At 37.3% G+C, this 14,629-nt stretch overlaps 6 protein-coding genes across 6 annotated transcripts; 3 read left to right on the forward strand and 3 right to left on the reverse strand.

Moving 5' to 3' along the window:
- Window positions 1–63: 63 nt before the first annotated feature.
- Window positions 64–2,454, forward strand: NUP85 (Nup85p; the record flags this gene model as incomplete). Its single annotated transcript, XM_043195324.1, has 2 exons — window positions 64–105; window positions 196–2,454. The coding sequence occupies 2 exons, from the start codon at window positions 64–66 to the stop codon at window positions 2,452–2,454; spliced, it is 2,301 nt and encodes a 766-aa protein (XP_043049990.1).
- Window positions 2,455–2,534: 80 nt separating this feature from the next.
- CUP5 (H(+)-transporting V0 sector ATPase subunit c) lies at window positions 2,535–3,223 on the reverse strand (the record flags this gene model as incomplete). The annotated part of the gene is made up of 2 exons (XM_043195325.1): window positions 2,535–3,003; window positions 3,210–3,223. 2 exons carry the CDS (start codon window positions 3,221–3,223, stop codon window positions 2,535–2,537), a joined length of 483 nt encoding a protein of 160 aa, XP_043049991.1.
- Window positions 3,224–3,609: 386 nt separating this feature from the next.
- On the forward strand, window positions 3,610–3,990 carry SNU13 (RNA binding protein; the record flags this gene model as incomplete). The annotated part of the gene is made up of 1 exon (XM_043195326.1): window positions 3,610–3,990. One exon carries the CDS (start codon window positions 3,610–3,612, stop codon window positions 3,988–3,990), a length of 381 nt encoding a protein of 126 aa, XP_043049992.1.
- A 218-nt stretch (window positions 3,991–4,208) lies between these two features.
- On the forward strand, window positions 4,209–7,685 carry KQ657_004659 (uncharacterized protein; the record flags this gene model as incomplete). Its single annotated transcript, XM_043195327.1, has 1 exon — window positions 4,209–7,685. The coding sequence occupies one exon, from the start codon at window positions 4,209–4,211 to the stop codon at window positions 7,683–7,685; it is 3,477 nt and encodes a 1,158-aa protein (XP_043049993.1).
- Window positions 7,686–7,690: 5 nt separating this feature from the next.
- On the reverse strand, window positions 7,691–10,094 carry GEF1 (uncharacterized protein; the record flags this gene model as incomplete). Its single annotated transcript, XM_043195328.1, has 2 exons — window positions 7,691–9,959; window positions 10,087–10,094. 2 exons carry the CDS (start codon window positions 10,092–10,094, stop codon window positions 7,691–7,693), a joined length of 2,277 nt encoding a protein of 758 aa, XP_043049994.1.
- A 1,802-nt stretch (window positions 10,095–11,896) lies between these two features.
- Window positions 11,897–14,227, reverse strand: MPT5 (Mpt5p; the record flags this gene model as incomplete). Its single annotated transcript, XM_043195329.1, has 1 exon — window positions 11,897–14,227. The coding sequence occupies one exon, from the start codon at window positions 14,225–14,227 to the stop codon at window positions 11,897–11,899; it is 2,331 nt and encodes a 776-aa protein (XP_043049995.1).
- Window positions 14,228–14,629: the final 402 nt, after the last annotated feature.

Below are 14,629 nucleotides of genomic sequence, written 5' to 3' on the forward strand. Positions count from 1 at the left end.
AACACTGTAATAAAAAAGGCATAGACAACATAGGTAGAGGTAAAGGTTTATGGATATATATCCATGTCTATATATCCATATACGATTCGGTACACACACGACTTTGTAGATATTTTTCAGTAGATGTCAACAGAAGGAAGAGGGAACCAAACTTACAGTGATTCTTAAGTACTACAGTGATACACAATGACACAGGTTGAGCCAGCCAATGGGAGCTTTGCAGACATTGAGATGCTTGAGATCCCAGATGACGCAAGCAGCGTATCATCGATGACCGAAGGAGTCTCTTCTTCTGAAGCATCAACGAATGAGTTTGAGTTATTCCATTCGTTTATTCCACAAGTTGATCTTAATGAATGGCTTGACTCTGAAGATGCTCTGCTAGACTATGAGTTCCAGGATTCTATTTATACACGGAGCTTAGAGCCTTTGAACAAGTTTTCAGAAGCATATATTGAATATGTCAATCTGCAATATAAAATCTTAGATCAAATGTCACAGTTTTCCCTTTTACCCACAGATGATCCCGACCAACAAGATGAACCAATGGGAGTTGTTTTAGCCACTTACAATAAGAAGGCTACAGACAATTTTACAGATGATTCTCCAACTATAGATGATGCCTTCACCAAGTTCACCCATAATGTAAAGGATTTTATTGGTGCCAATGAAGATGTTGACGTGGACATCGATAGATTCTGTTGCATTGGCAGCATTTTAGACTGTTTGCGAGCCAATTACTTTTATACTGATACAGCACTCAAACCAACTTTGATTTCCAATTGGGTCAATTGGTATGACGAACAACCAGATCAAGATATCGCCGATGAAGTTGTTATCAATACTCCAAAACCATATTTACATCCTCTTTTTTGGAGCAAGTATCTTGCAAAGCTTTTGGTTCGTGGATTGACTCCACAAGCCGTGGAAGCCTTGAACCAATCATTGGTAGAGGAAACCAAAGATTCAGATCCAGTATTCTATCAAGTTGTGGTTGATTTTAAAGTACTTTTAGAAACCTATTCCACTTTAGCATTGAAAGGAGAATTCACCAAGTGGAAGTATCTGTGCAGTGAGTTTAGAGATATGATCCCGAAATTGAAAAGTGAAATCAAAGAGAAGACAAATAGTGATTTATTGGATCAAATATTAGATCTTTTAAGAGTCATTACTGGGTTTTCAATCACTATTGAAAAATACTGTGAAAATTGGTACGAGTATTATCTTTGCTTAAGCTTATACAAGATTAGAGATGATGAACTGATATACAAAGAGTACTATGAGGAAGCAATTCAAAGATTCCCACCCAGTGTTTTGGATCCTTTAGATTATTCATCTGTTTCTGAAAATTGTTTCAGTGATATCTTGAGTGGGAACATGATTAAAGTATTAAATACCATTAATCGATTAGACCCCACTACTACGGCATATGTTTCAAGATTTCTTGAGATAAAGGGGTTACTTCAACCTTATTATTCACCATTAAAAACCATTACAAACGCCGATAAAACCATCAGCGAATATTTCTTAAGTTGTCATGCTTATGATTGTCTCAGTGTTCAAGGACTTTATCCCGTAGGATTTGGAATATTATTGAATCATAATATTTTCAAGAACGAAGAGCGAAGATACCAGAACGAACAAACGATTGCATCTGTTTTAACCAAATTAGATTTCAAAACCAACGACGATTTGGAATGGGCATTAACTGTGTGTGCCAAGTTACATTTAAGATCAACAGCCAAACATATTTATTTGAAATATGGTAAGAAATCTCTTGAAGATGGATTCATTTTCGAGAGTTTGAACATGTTTGTTAAATGCTATGATCCTTATGATATGAAGAACGTTGAAGGGATAAAAGAGATCCACACCATTGTATGGGATTTAATATTCCAAGACAGTTTATTAAACAATAGACCCGTTAAAGATGAATTGATTAATAATGTGGTTAAGCATGAAGCTGAATTTGAAATCCATCCTATTATCAATCAATGCATATCACCTTATGGAGTGTTATATGAATTTTTCAATAGTTTCCAAGGTACGTTATATGGTGAAAATTATAGTGTTAAGCATAAATTGTCGAGGTTAATTCATTTATTGAAGTTTCAATTCATGCCCAAAAAGTTTATACCACTTTTATTAGCTCAAACTCTACCATTTTTCATTGATAAAAGGTATCAGTTTGAACTTCCAGATTTGGTAATCATAATTGAACTTATTGATACCTTTGACCTCAGTGCTAGTGCATTGGAAAAGTCTCAAGGTGAAGAGTTGTATCTCTATTCAATTGATAACATTGAATCAGATACCGAGCCATATGATTGGAGAACCATATTGAGGAGTCAACAGATTGAAATACCGAAGACTTTAAAAGAGTTTATTATCTTATTAAGAAACTATATTACTGTTCATGTTGGAGAGAATTTCATAACCAATAGATTTGTATAATATACTTACCATTGATTATATAAGCTGACAGCATAAGATTTTGGTTGTAGAAATGAATGTTAAATTAGATTAATGAATATCTAACAAGAAACATCTTGAGTAGCCTTGGAGTTCAATAACAAAGCAACAATCAAACCGTACAAACCCAACACTTCGGCGAAAATCAAAATCAAAATCATACCAACAAATAATCTTGGTTGTTGAGCAGTACCTCTAACACCAGCATCACCAACTATACCAATGGCAAATCCAGCAGCCAAACCAGACAAACCCACAGATAAACCAGCACCCAATTGGATGAAACCAGTATATAAAGCTTGTTGTTGTTTCAAAGAATCAGACACCAACACAGAAACAACCAACCCATAAATAGCAATAATACCAGCCATAACAACTGGGACAATGGACTTAACCAACAAATCTGGTCTCAACACACAGGTGGCACAGATACCAATACCGGATTTAGCAGTACCATAAGCAGCACCAAAACAGGTGAAGATGATGGCAGCAGCACAACCAATTGAACCAAAGAATGGAGCGTAAACAGGACTAAACGTTAGTATATAAAATCAATAATGAAAGCTACAATCGTTGACTGTCGGAAGCATATAATTACTGTCGTGATAATTATCATTGACTGTGTGCGTCGGTCATTTCTTATCTGCCATGTGCCACCTCAGTCCACCTCATTCAACAGTGCATTCTTTATTCTCTGTCATCCAATGCCAATCAATCAGACAATTTGTCATACATACCACAAGTCAGACATTGTTGGGATATGCTAATATTTTCTTTAACTAGTGTTAGTTAACGGAAGACAAGTATGTGTGTACTATCAGTTCGTCGAGATAATCCTTTATCAATTTTTCTCTCTCAAATTCGCTTATGCTGTTGTTGAACATGTGCACGACCCGTTCTAAAGATTACTTCGCCGTGAGCGTATATGTGAGTATATTATCGTTTTATTACGTACGCATTCGACTTAGATCCTTTTTTTTCACTCCCTTCACATCTCATCTCAAACCTAAAAGTTTATTCTACCATAATCTTTTCTCTCAGTTTCTTCTTTTCTTTCCTCTTTAATCAACTTACTGGTGAGCTCGTACACAGCAAGGAACCCCAAAATACTTTAATTAATCAATCAATCCAACAAAAATGTCTGCTCCAAACCCTAAGGCTTTCCCATTGGCTGACTCCAGTTTATCTCAACAAATCTTAGATGTTGTTCAACAAGCTCAAGGTTTGAGACAATTGAAGAAAGGTGCTAACGAAGCCACCAAGACTTTGAACAGAGGTATCTCTGAATTCATTATTATGGCTGCTGACACTGAACCAATTGAAATCTTGTTACACTTGCCATTGTTGTGTGAAGATAAGAATGTTCCTTATGTTTTCGTCCCATCCAAGGCTGCTTTAGGTAGAGCTTGTGGTGTTTCCAGACCAGTCATTGCTGCTTCTGTCACCACCAACGATGCTTCTACTATCAAGAACCAAGTTTACGCTATTAAGGATAAGATTGAAACCTTATTGATTTAAGTACAGACTAATATAATTAATATACACTACTGTAAACTTCCGTGACTACTGTAACTACCGTAACTACTGTAACTACTGTAACACACCATTCGCTCTCCTTATCACCATTAACTCACTTTGCCCTTAATACGTAAGCACTCCTTCGTGTTCGCGATGGCATCGCACAAATCAAAATTTTGTACTGTAATCAATTGGTAAACACTTTCTTTATCACCACGATGACTCCGTCCTTCAACTCAGCAGAGGACGTGTCGAAGTTCTTAAGGTCCAAGAATGATATAGATCATATTGTTCAAGCGGCAAGTGACTTGATCCACAACAGGATCGATGTACACTTCCCTCAGAAACAAGTGTTTGTCTTTGAGTTGATCTGCGATAGACTCAACGTCCCCAATAGCCAATGGCATAGCCACAAGGACGTATGGGTTCTATTAATACAAATATGGAATACCCTTGAGCCCAGACTTCGAACCATATTTAAACGAATCAGATTGATAGAGGTATTGGTTCTGGTGCTAACTGATGCAGGTAGTGATACCACCACCATATATGACTCGTCACATTTTGTTCCGATCTTTGAATTTGTTGACTTATTGCTGAAGAATGTGTTTATAGAAGTTGATGATTCAATCATGTTACGTATTTTGACGGCCTATGTTGCTTTCACCAAGTCTCCATCTTTCAGCAGCACTTACTCAATGACTATACACCACTTGTTCAATATCATGGCAACAACTGACTACATCCCTTCCAAAAAGACTATAACAAAGTTTGCCCATGAGTTGTTGATAGATGTTTGTGGATTTTTAGTCGCCCACCCAGAAGATAGAATCACTACAAGCTTGTTTCTTAATGTTTTAGAGGTATTTACCTTATCAGAACACACGTTAAGCCAAACAATAGTTGAACTTGGGAAACTTAAACCTAGAAAGACCATCAATGTCAAAGATCCATTGACTTATTTGTTTGATTTGATGACTTCAAGAACTTCAGAACGTGACTTTAAAACCTTGGAAGATGCTTATAGAGCCATGATTAAATCTGAACCACTTTTAGCAGAGCCATTGCTTTCAATTCTTTCCAAAAAGAACAAATCTCTTTCCTCGGAGTTTATTAGTGGGATCTATTCCCAAAACATATCATCCAACCAAAAGAATTGGGGTTTGCTCATTTATTTGTTGGACATTGACAATGAATTGGCTACAAATAATGCTGTGTCTCTTTTGCAGGTGTTTGAACAAGTTTCTGATGAAAAACTTGTTGAAAGATTTCGAAATGCCTTTGTGGGTGCCTTTGTTAAGGCCAGAGAATTACCTTTGTTCTTTAAAGATATTTGGTACAACCATAGACACCAAGATTCGTGGAGATCAAGTGCTTTGATTCAATTGGTTGCGGAGTACTCAAAAGATTTGACCGTTAATCAAACGAAGGATATTCTTAACTTCTGTTGTGAGAAAGGTACTGTTTCCTCATTACCTTTAATAGCATCAGTAGTGGGTGGATTATTGAAAAGCCCTACAACGAAAACTCAACCCCTTTCAACCGTATTAGTGGAGCAGAACAATACTATTTTCAATGAAATTACGACCAACAATGATGATATCCAAACCTTATGGCAAATCAGATATAGTATCTTGTGTCTTTATACTGAGAGCTCTTTTGAAAGTATTAAGGAACCGTTATACAAATTACTTACAAAAACTTCAGATGATTGCTCTTATTATTTTTATTTCACAATGTTTAGGGCCATTGAATTGTTTGATGAGAGCTATTTGTCAGGTTTCCAGTTTCAAGAAAGGTTTTTACAATTTGCCTCTAGTTGTAAATCCAAAGAATTATTCGATTCCTTATTTTTGAGATGGTCTGTGATTATCAATAATTTGTTCAACAAAGACCAAGTAGATCAATTATTGAAGACTGTGGAAGCTAATTTAGGGTTTACAAGGTTGGTTCAAATAATAAATGAAAGTTCTTGTGTATTATTTGAGTTAAAATCCGTTTCAGATACAATTATCAAACGTACCATTAAAGGGATTACGGGAAAAAATCCTTCATTGATTAATCTCGATTTATTATCCGTTATCCCAGAAGAATGTATTGATAGTCGAGATTATCCACTATTTATTGATAATTTGCAACGTTTATCAAAAGATAGGGCACTCACAAATACATGCATAACCCAATTGAATAGATTTACATTAAATCCTATGTTGAATCTGGATTTCGAACGCAATTTGCAAAAGATGCTAGTGTTTATTCTGAATTGTTGTGAAGATTCTGTCACTACTGGGCTTTCACTTGTTCGTCGGATTTGGAGAACCTATTTCGCTCGTTACAAGGAATTCAGGTCATTTATTGATTCCTCATTTAGCGCATTGACTTCAAGTATAGTTGAAGACAATTTCCCAAGTTTGCAGTTAACGCTGATACTCTTAACACTTAAACCAGAGGTTCAGGATTCAAATTTAAAGACTCTTTTGAACGATTTAGAGTATAAATATGTCATGTTCCTTGAAAAGAGCATGTTGGAGATCTCACTGTCCAATACTGTCAAAGATGTTGAAGTTCTCAACTGGCAACTTCAATCTTTACTTGAATTGGATTACTCTAAATCTGAGAAGGTAAAGAAAGCTGTTATTCAACTCGGAAAGGTCTTCAATAACGACAGTGGTTACGATGACTCTAAGATAGCACTTTTTAAATTAATTACCCATTGGGAACAACCAGAACTTAGAAATGCCACTTATATTGCAGCTTTATATATTGCATTGAAGTCCAAGACGATGTGCTTGAATATTGAAAGCCCATTGGAGAGTTATTTGACAAGGTTCTGCACAAATGCTGATAGTCAATCTCTTGAACAGTTGGCATATTATATTACCGATTCTATTCCATTGGCTACTGAAGAACAGTTCCCTCATATTATTTCCTTACTTGTGATACTCACAGGAACAATGAGACATAAGGATGAAGCCAGTCAAAAGGTATTTACCATTATTTTATCTCAAATTATTGATGTTGTCCATAAGTTGGATATAAGCAGTTTAATTTTAATATTAAACACTATTAAAAGTCAATTGAGTGAATCCACCTGGTTATTCAAACAATATTCCACTGAATTAACCTTATTACTTGTGAGTAAAGTGGCTAACCAATTGAGTAACGACCCAAATGCCACTGAAGAAGTATACATTTTGGTAACACAAGTGTATTCACATTTACTTTTATTCCATCGATTCAAGTTCCAATCCAGACATCATATACTTATTAGGACCATGATAGATTTGTTAGAGCCTTTGACATTGAAAAAACATAATAATAATAAGGTTCTCGGAACTTCAAAAGAATGTGCCAGAGCCTATTCAAGATTAATGGCCAATCTTTGTGAACCTCAAGCAACAAACTCATATAAGGAACTTGCTAATAGCTCATTAACCACTTCCTCTACAATTATTAAGAAAGGGTTACGGAAATACTTGTCCATGCTATTAGTTTCTTACATAGCATTCAATTTGAAGTATAACTTTGACTCCAGTATTAATGATGAATTATTGAGGGCTATATATATGGTGTTTGATGTATTAACAGAACGAGAGTTACAGTTAGTGAACTCGACTCTTGATTTCCCAGGAAAGTCCTTTTATCGTTCATTATATGCCAATTATAAGGATCAAGGTAAATGGAAAGATAATTAATTTAACTAATCGGTCCAGAATCTTGTTTCATTATTGAAGAATAATTTACCCATATTCCTCCAAAACGAACGATTAGTATAATGCATTAAATGCCATATTTTAGCTTCCAAGGCAGCATTGGTTTTGTGATGATTAGGGGTATGATCATGGAATGAATATTCAAACCGTAGAATATCTTTTCTACTTAATATCCCCACTAACTTGCCTTCTTCTTCCACCAAGATATAACTTGGTCCAATCTTAACGAATAAATCTGTTGTATAACTCATGGTAGTGAAAGCCAGGACGACTATTGGTGCATGATTCACATATGGAGCTAAGTTTAACTCCAGTCCATTTGGATTCCCAGAAATGAAGTTGCATTTTGTTGAAGATGTTTCATTATGATGATGATGATTTAAAAAGTATTTGATATCTTCTCTATCAATTATACCCACAATGCTTTGATCATCAATTGACTTTATAATTGGAAAAACAGTATAATTTGTTTTAGTTAAAAGGGAATTCAATTGGCCCAAAGTGAATTGATCTTGAGGTATAACCGAAACCACCGTACTCATGGCCGCAGAAACATATAAATCCCCGAAATGGAAATCTTCCTTTGCATCCAATAAAGGCATTCCATTCAAAATAATCATTTGTTCGGCGATCCCTTTATCACCCCAACTATCCATTATTGCTCTGGTAACAGCAACTACAATCATTGTTGGAATAATGTATCTAACAGCACCAGTTAACTCAAACATGATCACCACTACTGTTACTGTTAAATCTGTGATCCCACTTAAAGCAGCCGCAGCACCTAAAAAGGCATAAGTACCCGGGATAACACATTTTTCATCTTTATTACACGAAACAAACAATGAAGGGTACTTCTGATAAAATAATTCAAATAAGATCCCCACTGCTCTACCGAAAGTTGCACCAGCTGCCATGGAGGGAACAAAGATCCCAGCAGGTACTTTGCATCCATAAGTTATGATCGTCAATCCACATCTTGCTAAGGTTGCAAATAATAAAGACACAATGAATCTTACTTTATTAGAATTTGGATCACATAACCCATGATGATGGAAATTAACTGTACATTCTCTGAATAAGATTTGCATTGATTCAGTCATGTCTAACCTTAGGAATTCGTTGAAATAACAGAAACTGGCAGTTAAAAGTGTTAGATAAATCACTTCTCTTAGAGCAAAATTGGTCAAATAATTCTTCCTGAAGGAAACAACAGCTATATTATATTTGGGTATTAGAATACCATAAATCCCACCAAAGATTCCCAAGATAATGAATAATGGTACTTCAAAATATTGCCAATTGGTATCAAAAGTCACTTCAAACATAACCAATTGTCCCGTTCTAAAGGGGTTTAATGCAGCTAAAGTGGTAACTGCGACAAGAGCACAGAAATAAGACTTCCATATGGTTGATAAATGAACCACAGCAGAGATTTCTTCTAAAGAATAAACCACTCCACCCATTGGTGAACCAAATGCCACGGCAACTCCAGCAGCAGCAGCAGCAGTAATGAATTCCCTTCCCTTGGAAGCTCTATTACGATAATTCCCCATTAGTTTGGCTATACAATTCCCAACACAAACAGCATAATGAACACTGGGACCTTCTTTACCTAAACTAAGTCCTGAACCTATGGCTAAGGGAAGACATAATGATTTGATGATAAGGGTTGGCCAACCTAAGAAACCCTTGATAGCGAAACCCGACACTATGCATTTGATTTCACTGATACCAGAGCCAGCTGCCTTTGGAGCGTACACTTTGACCAATAAACTTGCAGTAAAGGATAAGAGGAGTGAGATGCTGATGAACATAAAGTAATTGGCTGGTGGGAATTGAAACCACGGTTCCCAATGGGAACACGTCTCTTCATTGGAACCCCAACAACAAAAGGCTTTGGTTAAATAAAAGTTCCCAACACATCTTCCCGTTCTTATAGAAGCTAACCAAGCAGTAATGATGTTGAGACACCCAGCAATGGAACCTATAATGACACCCACCACAGCTAGTCCTAGCCAACTCAACGACACTGATAGGAACCAATTCCTCCATGAGATTTTGGTGGTATTGCTGCTGCTGTTACGGTTATTGTTTTGCTTGAGTAACTGGAATCGATGATCTCGTAGCTCATCTTGAACCCAATCAATTGTAGTGAACTCATCAAACCGTTTCACTTGGTTGACGTCTTCCTGGTTGATCCAGGACCCGGTGTTTCTGTTCCTGAGTTGCCCAGGCTCCTCCATCAGGTTAAATCTATAACGTATTTAGTATAATTGGTTGGTATGCTTGTCGTAGGCGTAGACTGCTTTGATGTATGAAATTATTTTGATACAATTCCGAGCCCCCGGAAATGTTTCTACAGATGATTTTCGGTGCCTACACCTGCATATAATATTTCCTATCATCATGAATAAATTCAGCTTCAAAGATGAACAACGTTAGGTGAAGCGTCTTCTTAATTCAACGAGTGTCTGATGGAAGTGCAGACACTATGCAAATGCGAGTGACCACCAAAGAGGGGTAGTTACAGTGACAATGTCGTATTTGTTGTTCAGATGTCTGAATGAACGAGAGAAAGTCTGCTCATTGGTCAGCATCAGTTTAATCCCACATTACGACGACCTGCTTACTTTTACACAAGTAGACAATTTCCACGATAATGCTTGCCAATATGCTGACTGACATGCTGACTGATATGCTGAATGAAGTATCAAAATTAATGACGGATACGCTATCCGATACTCACTAAGGATATCGTTTGCTGTCTGCCTCCATCATTTCATATGGTTGTTTGTTTATTCACCCGTCCATTTCAGGTAGTGACAAACATAAGGTTATTTGTCAGGGCTTTAGGGCGCTTGCTCGATACAAAGGTATGTCTCCCTTCTGTTATAAGGTATAAGACAAAATGAACTGGGTGACACCGGTTTCCCGGATCTCGCTTTGATATTTGAATCAGACAGACATTTTTGTTTTTAGTGCGCTATGTTTTGTGTCTGAAACTAGTGACCCCTTCTATACCCTACCACAAACTCGACGGCAGTGAAGGAGGCGATAGACGTGCGGGTACCACATATCTTGTTTGGATCAATATATTTCAGATTTGGTAATTTCTGCGACACATCCCAATTGGGAAGGAAACGGAGTTTAGATAAGTTGCAGCCATTCCACTGCAATCTCAGAGTAATTTAAAAAATGTCAGTGTTTGATAACTTTGGCATAAGTTTCAGTGTGAAAATCATGAAAATGTCTGTTTCTTTGGGAGCCTGGATCTGTTTTTAGACTTTGAAAATTCCAGTAATCATAGTTTGTTACGACATTCACTGCAGTTTTGCAGCCTAAAATTGTCTTTGGAAAGCGACACTATTAAATCAAATGATCTTGTCTGACTATTTCGAATTGAACAATGTTTTACTGCTTTAGTTCATTTTTGGCTAGTTGAACTTAATTTTTGGTTAACACAAAGGAAAGCACTGTCCTTTTCACTCTTTTGATTGGGTGAAGGCTAGGATAGGAGAATGTCGTCATATTGGGACATTTTTGATTTTGCGACCGTTTTGGCTGCAAATTCAATTTTGAAGACACCCAAATGACAGGTGGTAGCGCCACGTTTTTAAATGCTTTGATCTCTACACTACTATACCTTATGGTTTTTCACACTAAAAGGCATTAAACTTAATTATAATAAACTATATACTTAAATAAACTATATATAAAAAGGAACAGACATAAAGTGATAATACATAAATTGTACAACAAAAATAGCAGAATGGAAATTCTTTAGTAGACAATCAAAATCGCACACAAAAGCATATAAGTAATATAGCCAATGGAGGAGCATGGTAGCTGCTGACCGAGAATATTATTCTTTATAAAACACATAGATAGGGACATTAAGATATTATGACATGAAAAATGGGATGAAGCCGACAATAACTGTCTCTTCTTTCTTGTGGCACTATGAAGATGTGCAACCAACCGAGTTTGAAAAGTATCATAGAGATGAATAAAAAAATGTATGATAATAAAATGGAAATGGAAAGAAATGAAACCAATTTTTGTTTTTGAATGTTGTTAAAATGCAATAAGAAAGAAAGATTAAAACCATATCACTACTCTCTAAAGTACTCCAGTCAGTCAGTCGGTCAGTCACAACGTGTCTCATGTCACAAAATTGTCCGTTTCCAACATTAATAATATCTCTGGCCGTATGCTCCATTCATACTATGACCATTGATAGTACTCTTATTACTGCTGTCGTTCATCATGGAGTTAGGTTGGTATGGAGCCATATACTGTTGTGGAGGCATTCCACGGTAGTTATATTGAACATTCATACGAGGAGGCATTTGTTGAGAAGACCGTTGACCTTGATGATCGTTTTGGCGACGTGAGGCCATTGGATGACCACCGTTACTAAACTGGTGAGCACTCATGAACTGTTGTTGTTGCTGTTGCATATGGTTTGGGAGTAGTTGATGTTGCGGCATATGAATTTGTTGCTGTTGTTGTTGTTGGTGTGATTGTGGTTGTTGTTGCAGGGCATAATAGTAGTTGTTACTATTGATAAATTGTCCCGTTGAAGTCATGTTCTCTTGAAGATAGTTCATGTTCATGGGGATATTATTATTATTATTATTATTATTATTATTATTACCATTATTGTACGAAGCAGCAACATTATTATTCATGTGTGTGGTATTGCGGTTCATGGAATGATGATTATTACCAATAACAGTGTTACCGGAACTGTTGTTGGAATTGTTTAAGATGGTGTTGATCTTGGACTGGATTCTCTTGCCGTAAGAGGAAACAATCTTGCAATTCTGAAACCAATGCTTTATGATAGAAATCTGCATGCTACTCTGCGACATTTGACCATTGACATTGTATCTGTAATCAGGTTGTAATGCCAATAATCCAGGGAGATCTGGAGGATACACAACCTGGGTATGTACCAAAATATCCAATAAAGTTTGAATAACATAGTTCCCATAAGGATCATTGATCAACTTGTTCAAGTTACCAGACAAAATGTTGAAGATCAAATCAAATTTCAATTGACTGAATTCCATCAGTTTCAGCTCGTTATTGTAGCAATTCTTTAAGAACTTCTCCACGACATTGGAACTGAACTTCAAGTTGCACAACTCAGACACTCCAAACTTTATAAAGTTCTCAAACATCCGATAATTAATGTCTATAGAGTCAATTGAAATTAAATATTGCAACACATAGTTACCAAACTGGTCATTGACCAATTTAACAGATACAGGATAGTTCAAAATAGCGTTTGAAAAGTCCATCAATTGATTGTGAGTAGCATGATTCAAACACTTTTGTAAAACACAACATCCATGTTTATGCGTGGCCACCGGGAATAAGTCTTGAATAATTGAATCATAAATAAACTGACAATTTTCAGGACTATATTTATTCAAGATCTTTTGAATCACATGATTCCCATTCAAGTCTTTGATCAATTCAATGATGTAGGGTTTCAAGCCCTTGATCAACAACGACAATTGGTAATCATTCGACAAATTATCAATGATCTTCTGCAATGCTCTGGTACCGTGTTGGTTGATGGAGATCTGGAACAAGCACAGCTGTAAGATTTCCATCATCAAGTTCAAGTTGCTTTCGTTACAGTACATGGTGAGTTTTTGGATCAAGTAATTACCAAATGGGTCGATGATCAACTCATAAAGATAAGGGTGGATCTCTTTAAAGATGATCTCAAAGTTGGCCAACCTGATCGAGTAGTTGGAAATGATATTCTCGTCAATCTTCTTCTGAAGGAACCGACATCCATATTGGTCCTTGGAGAAGCGCAAGATCTCGTGTCTTAACAGTAACAAAGGCACCTTGTTGATCGAGGCAAGGTACTCCTTGTCGATCAAAGGAGTGGCACCAGAGGCATATGAAGTGAACGACGTAGCGGACGACGATACTATGGAGGAGGCACTAGAAACCGACGATGATTTAGAGGCCTGGGTGAACTTGTTTGAAGGGGGGACCACGCCACTGTATTTCAGCTGCAGCTGCAGCTGTTGCTGATGCAAGCTGAAGCCATTGGAAGCGTCGGTTGGTGGTACTACTGGTAGTGGTGCTCCTGCTCCCAATTGTTGCTGTGACAAGGCAAAGAAATGATTCGATGGACCCGAAGAAGCATCAAACACGACACCCGAGAGCGACGTCACCGAGGCTCGCTGTTGATGATTATGACCTGTAAGATTCTCCAAGTCCAAATTGAAGGAGGGCAAGTTCAAGTTCTGGTGAGGTTTTGCTTGATCCCAAAGCAATGACTTGGTCTGAGTCGGAGCCAACAGGGAGTCGTTGACGGACAGAAGAGTTGAATTGTTAGGAGGAGAACCGATAACCTCGCCCGTGGTGGATGTAGACGACAACGTCGACGACGACACAGAACGTGTCCTGGGCAGACCCACATTCAAATGCTGGAGTGAATCGCCGCCAGTCGAAGGTGAGGTCGGCCCAGCTACCACCACAGAGGGCGTCATTTTGGCGGGGGGTTGGTGATGCGCAGAATCAAAGTAGTTGGGCGGAGTGGTGGGTTCCACGAGAGAACTGATTGAGTTGATGGATAACGCCGGTCTGTGGTTTGAAGACACCATGATGATATGAAAGATGAAAGAAAGACAGGCAAGACAGACAGTCAATAGAATGAATGACAGTCAATAGACAGATAGACAAGTAAATAGTCACAACCGCTGTTCAAGTACGCTGCACCGAGGATGATGCTTGTTCCACTACAACAGTCAGACAGTTGAAGAGAAGAAAGGAGTGGTCTGAGTGTTAAGCCTAAAGGGATCTCCAAAATATTTATATCAGGGCTAACAAAAAAAAAATAGCAATTACAGACTAAAGAAAATATCCACTGGCACAATACAGTAACAAACAGA

This window comes from Scheffersomyces spartinae, assembly GCF_019049425.1.
Source record: "Scheffersomyces spartinae strain ARV_011 chromosome Unknown scaffold_7, whole genome shotgun sequence".
Taxonomy (NCBI): Eukaryota; Fungi; Ascomycota; class Pichiomycetes; order Serinales; family Debaryomycetaceae; genus Lizanozyma; species Lizanozyma spartinae.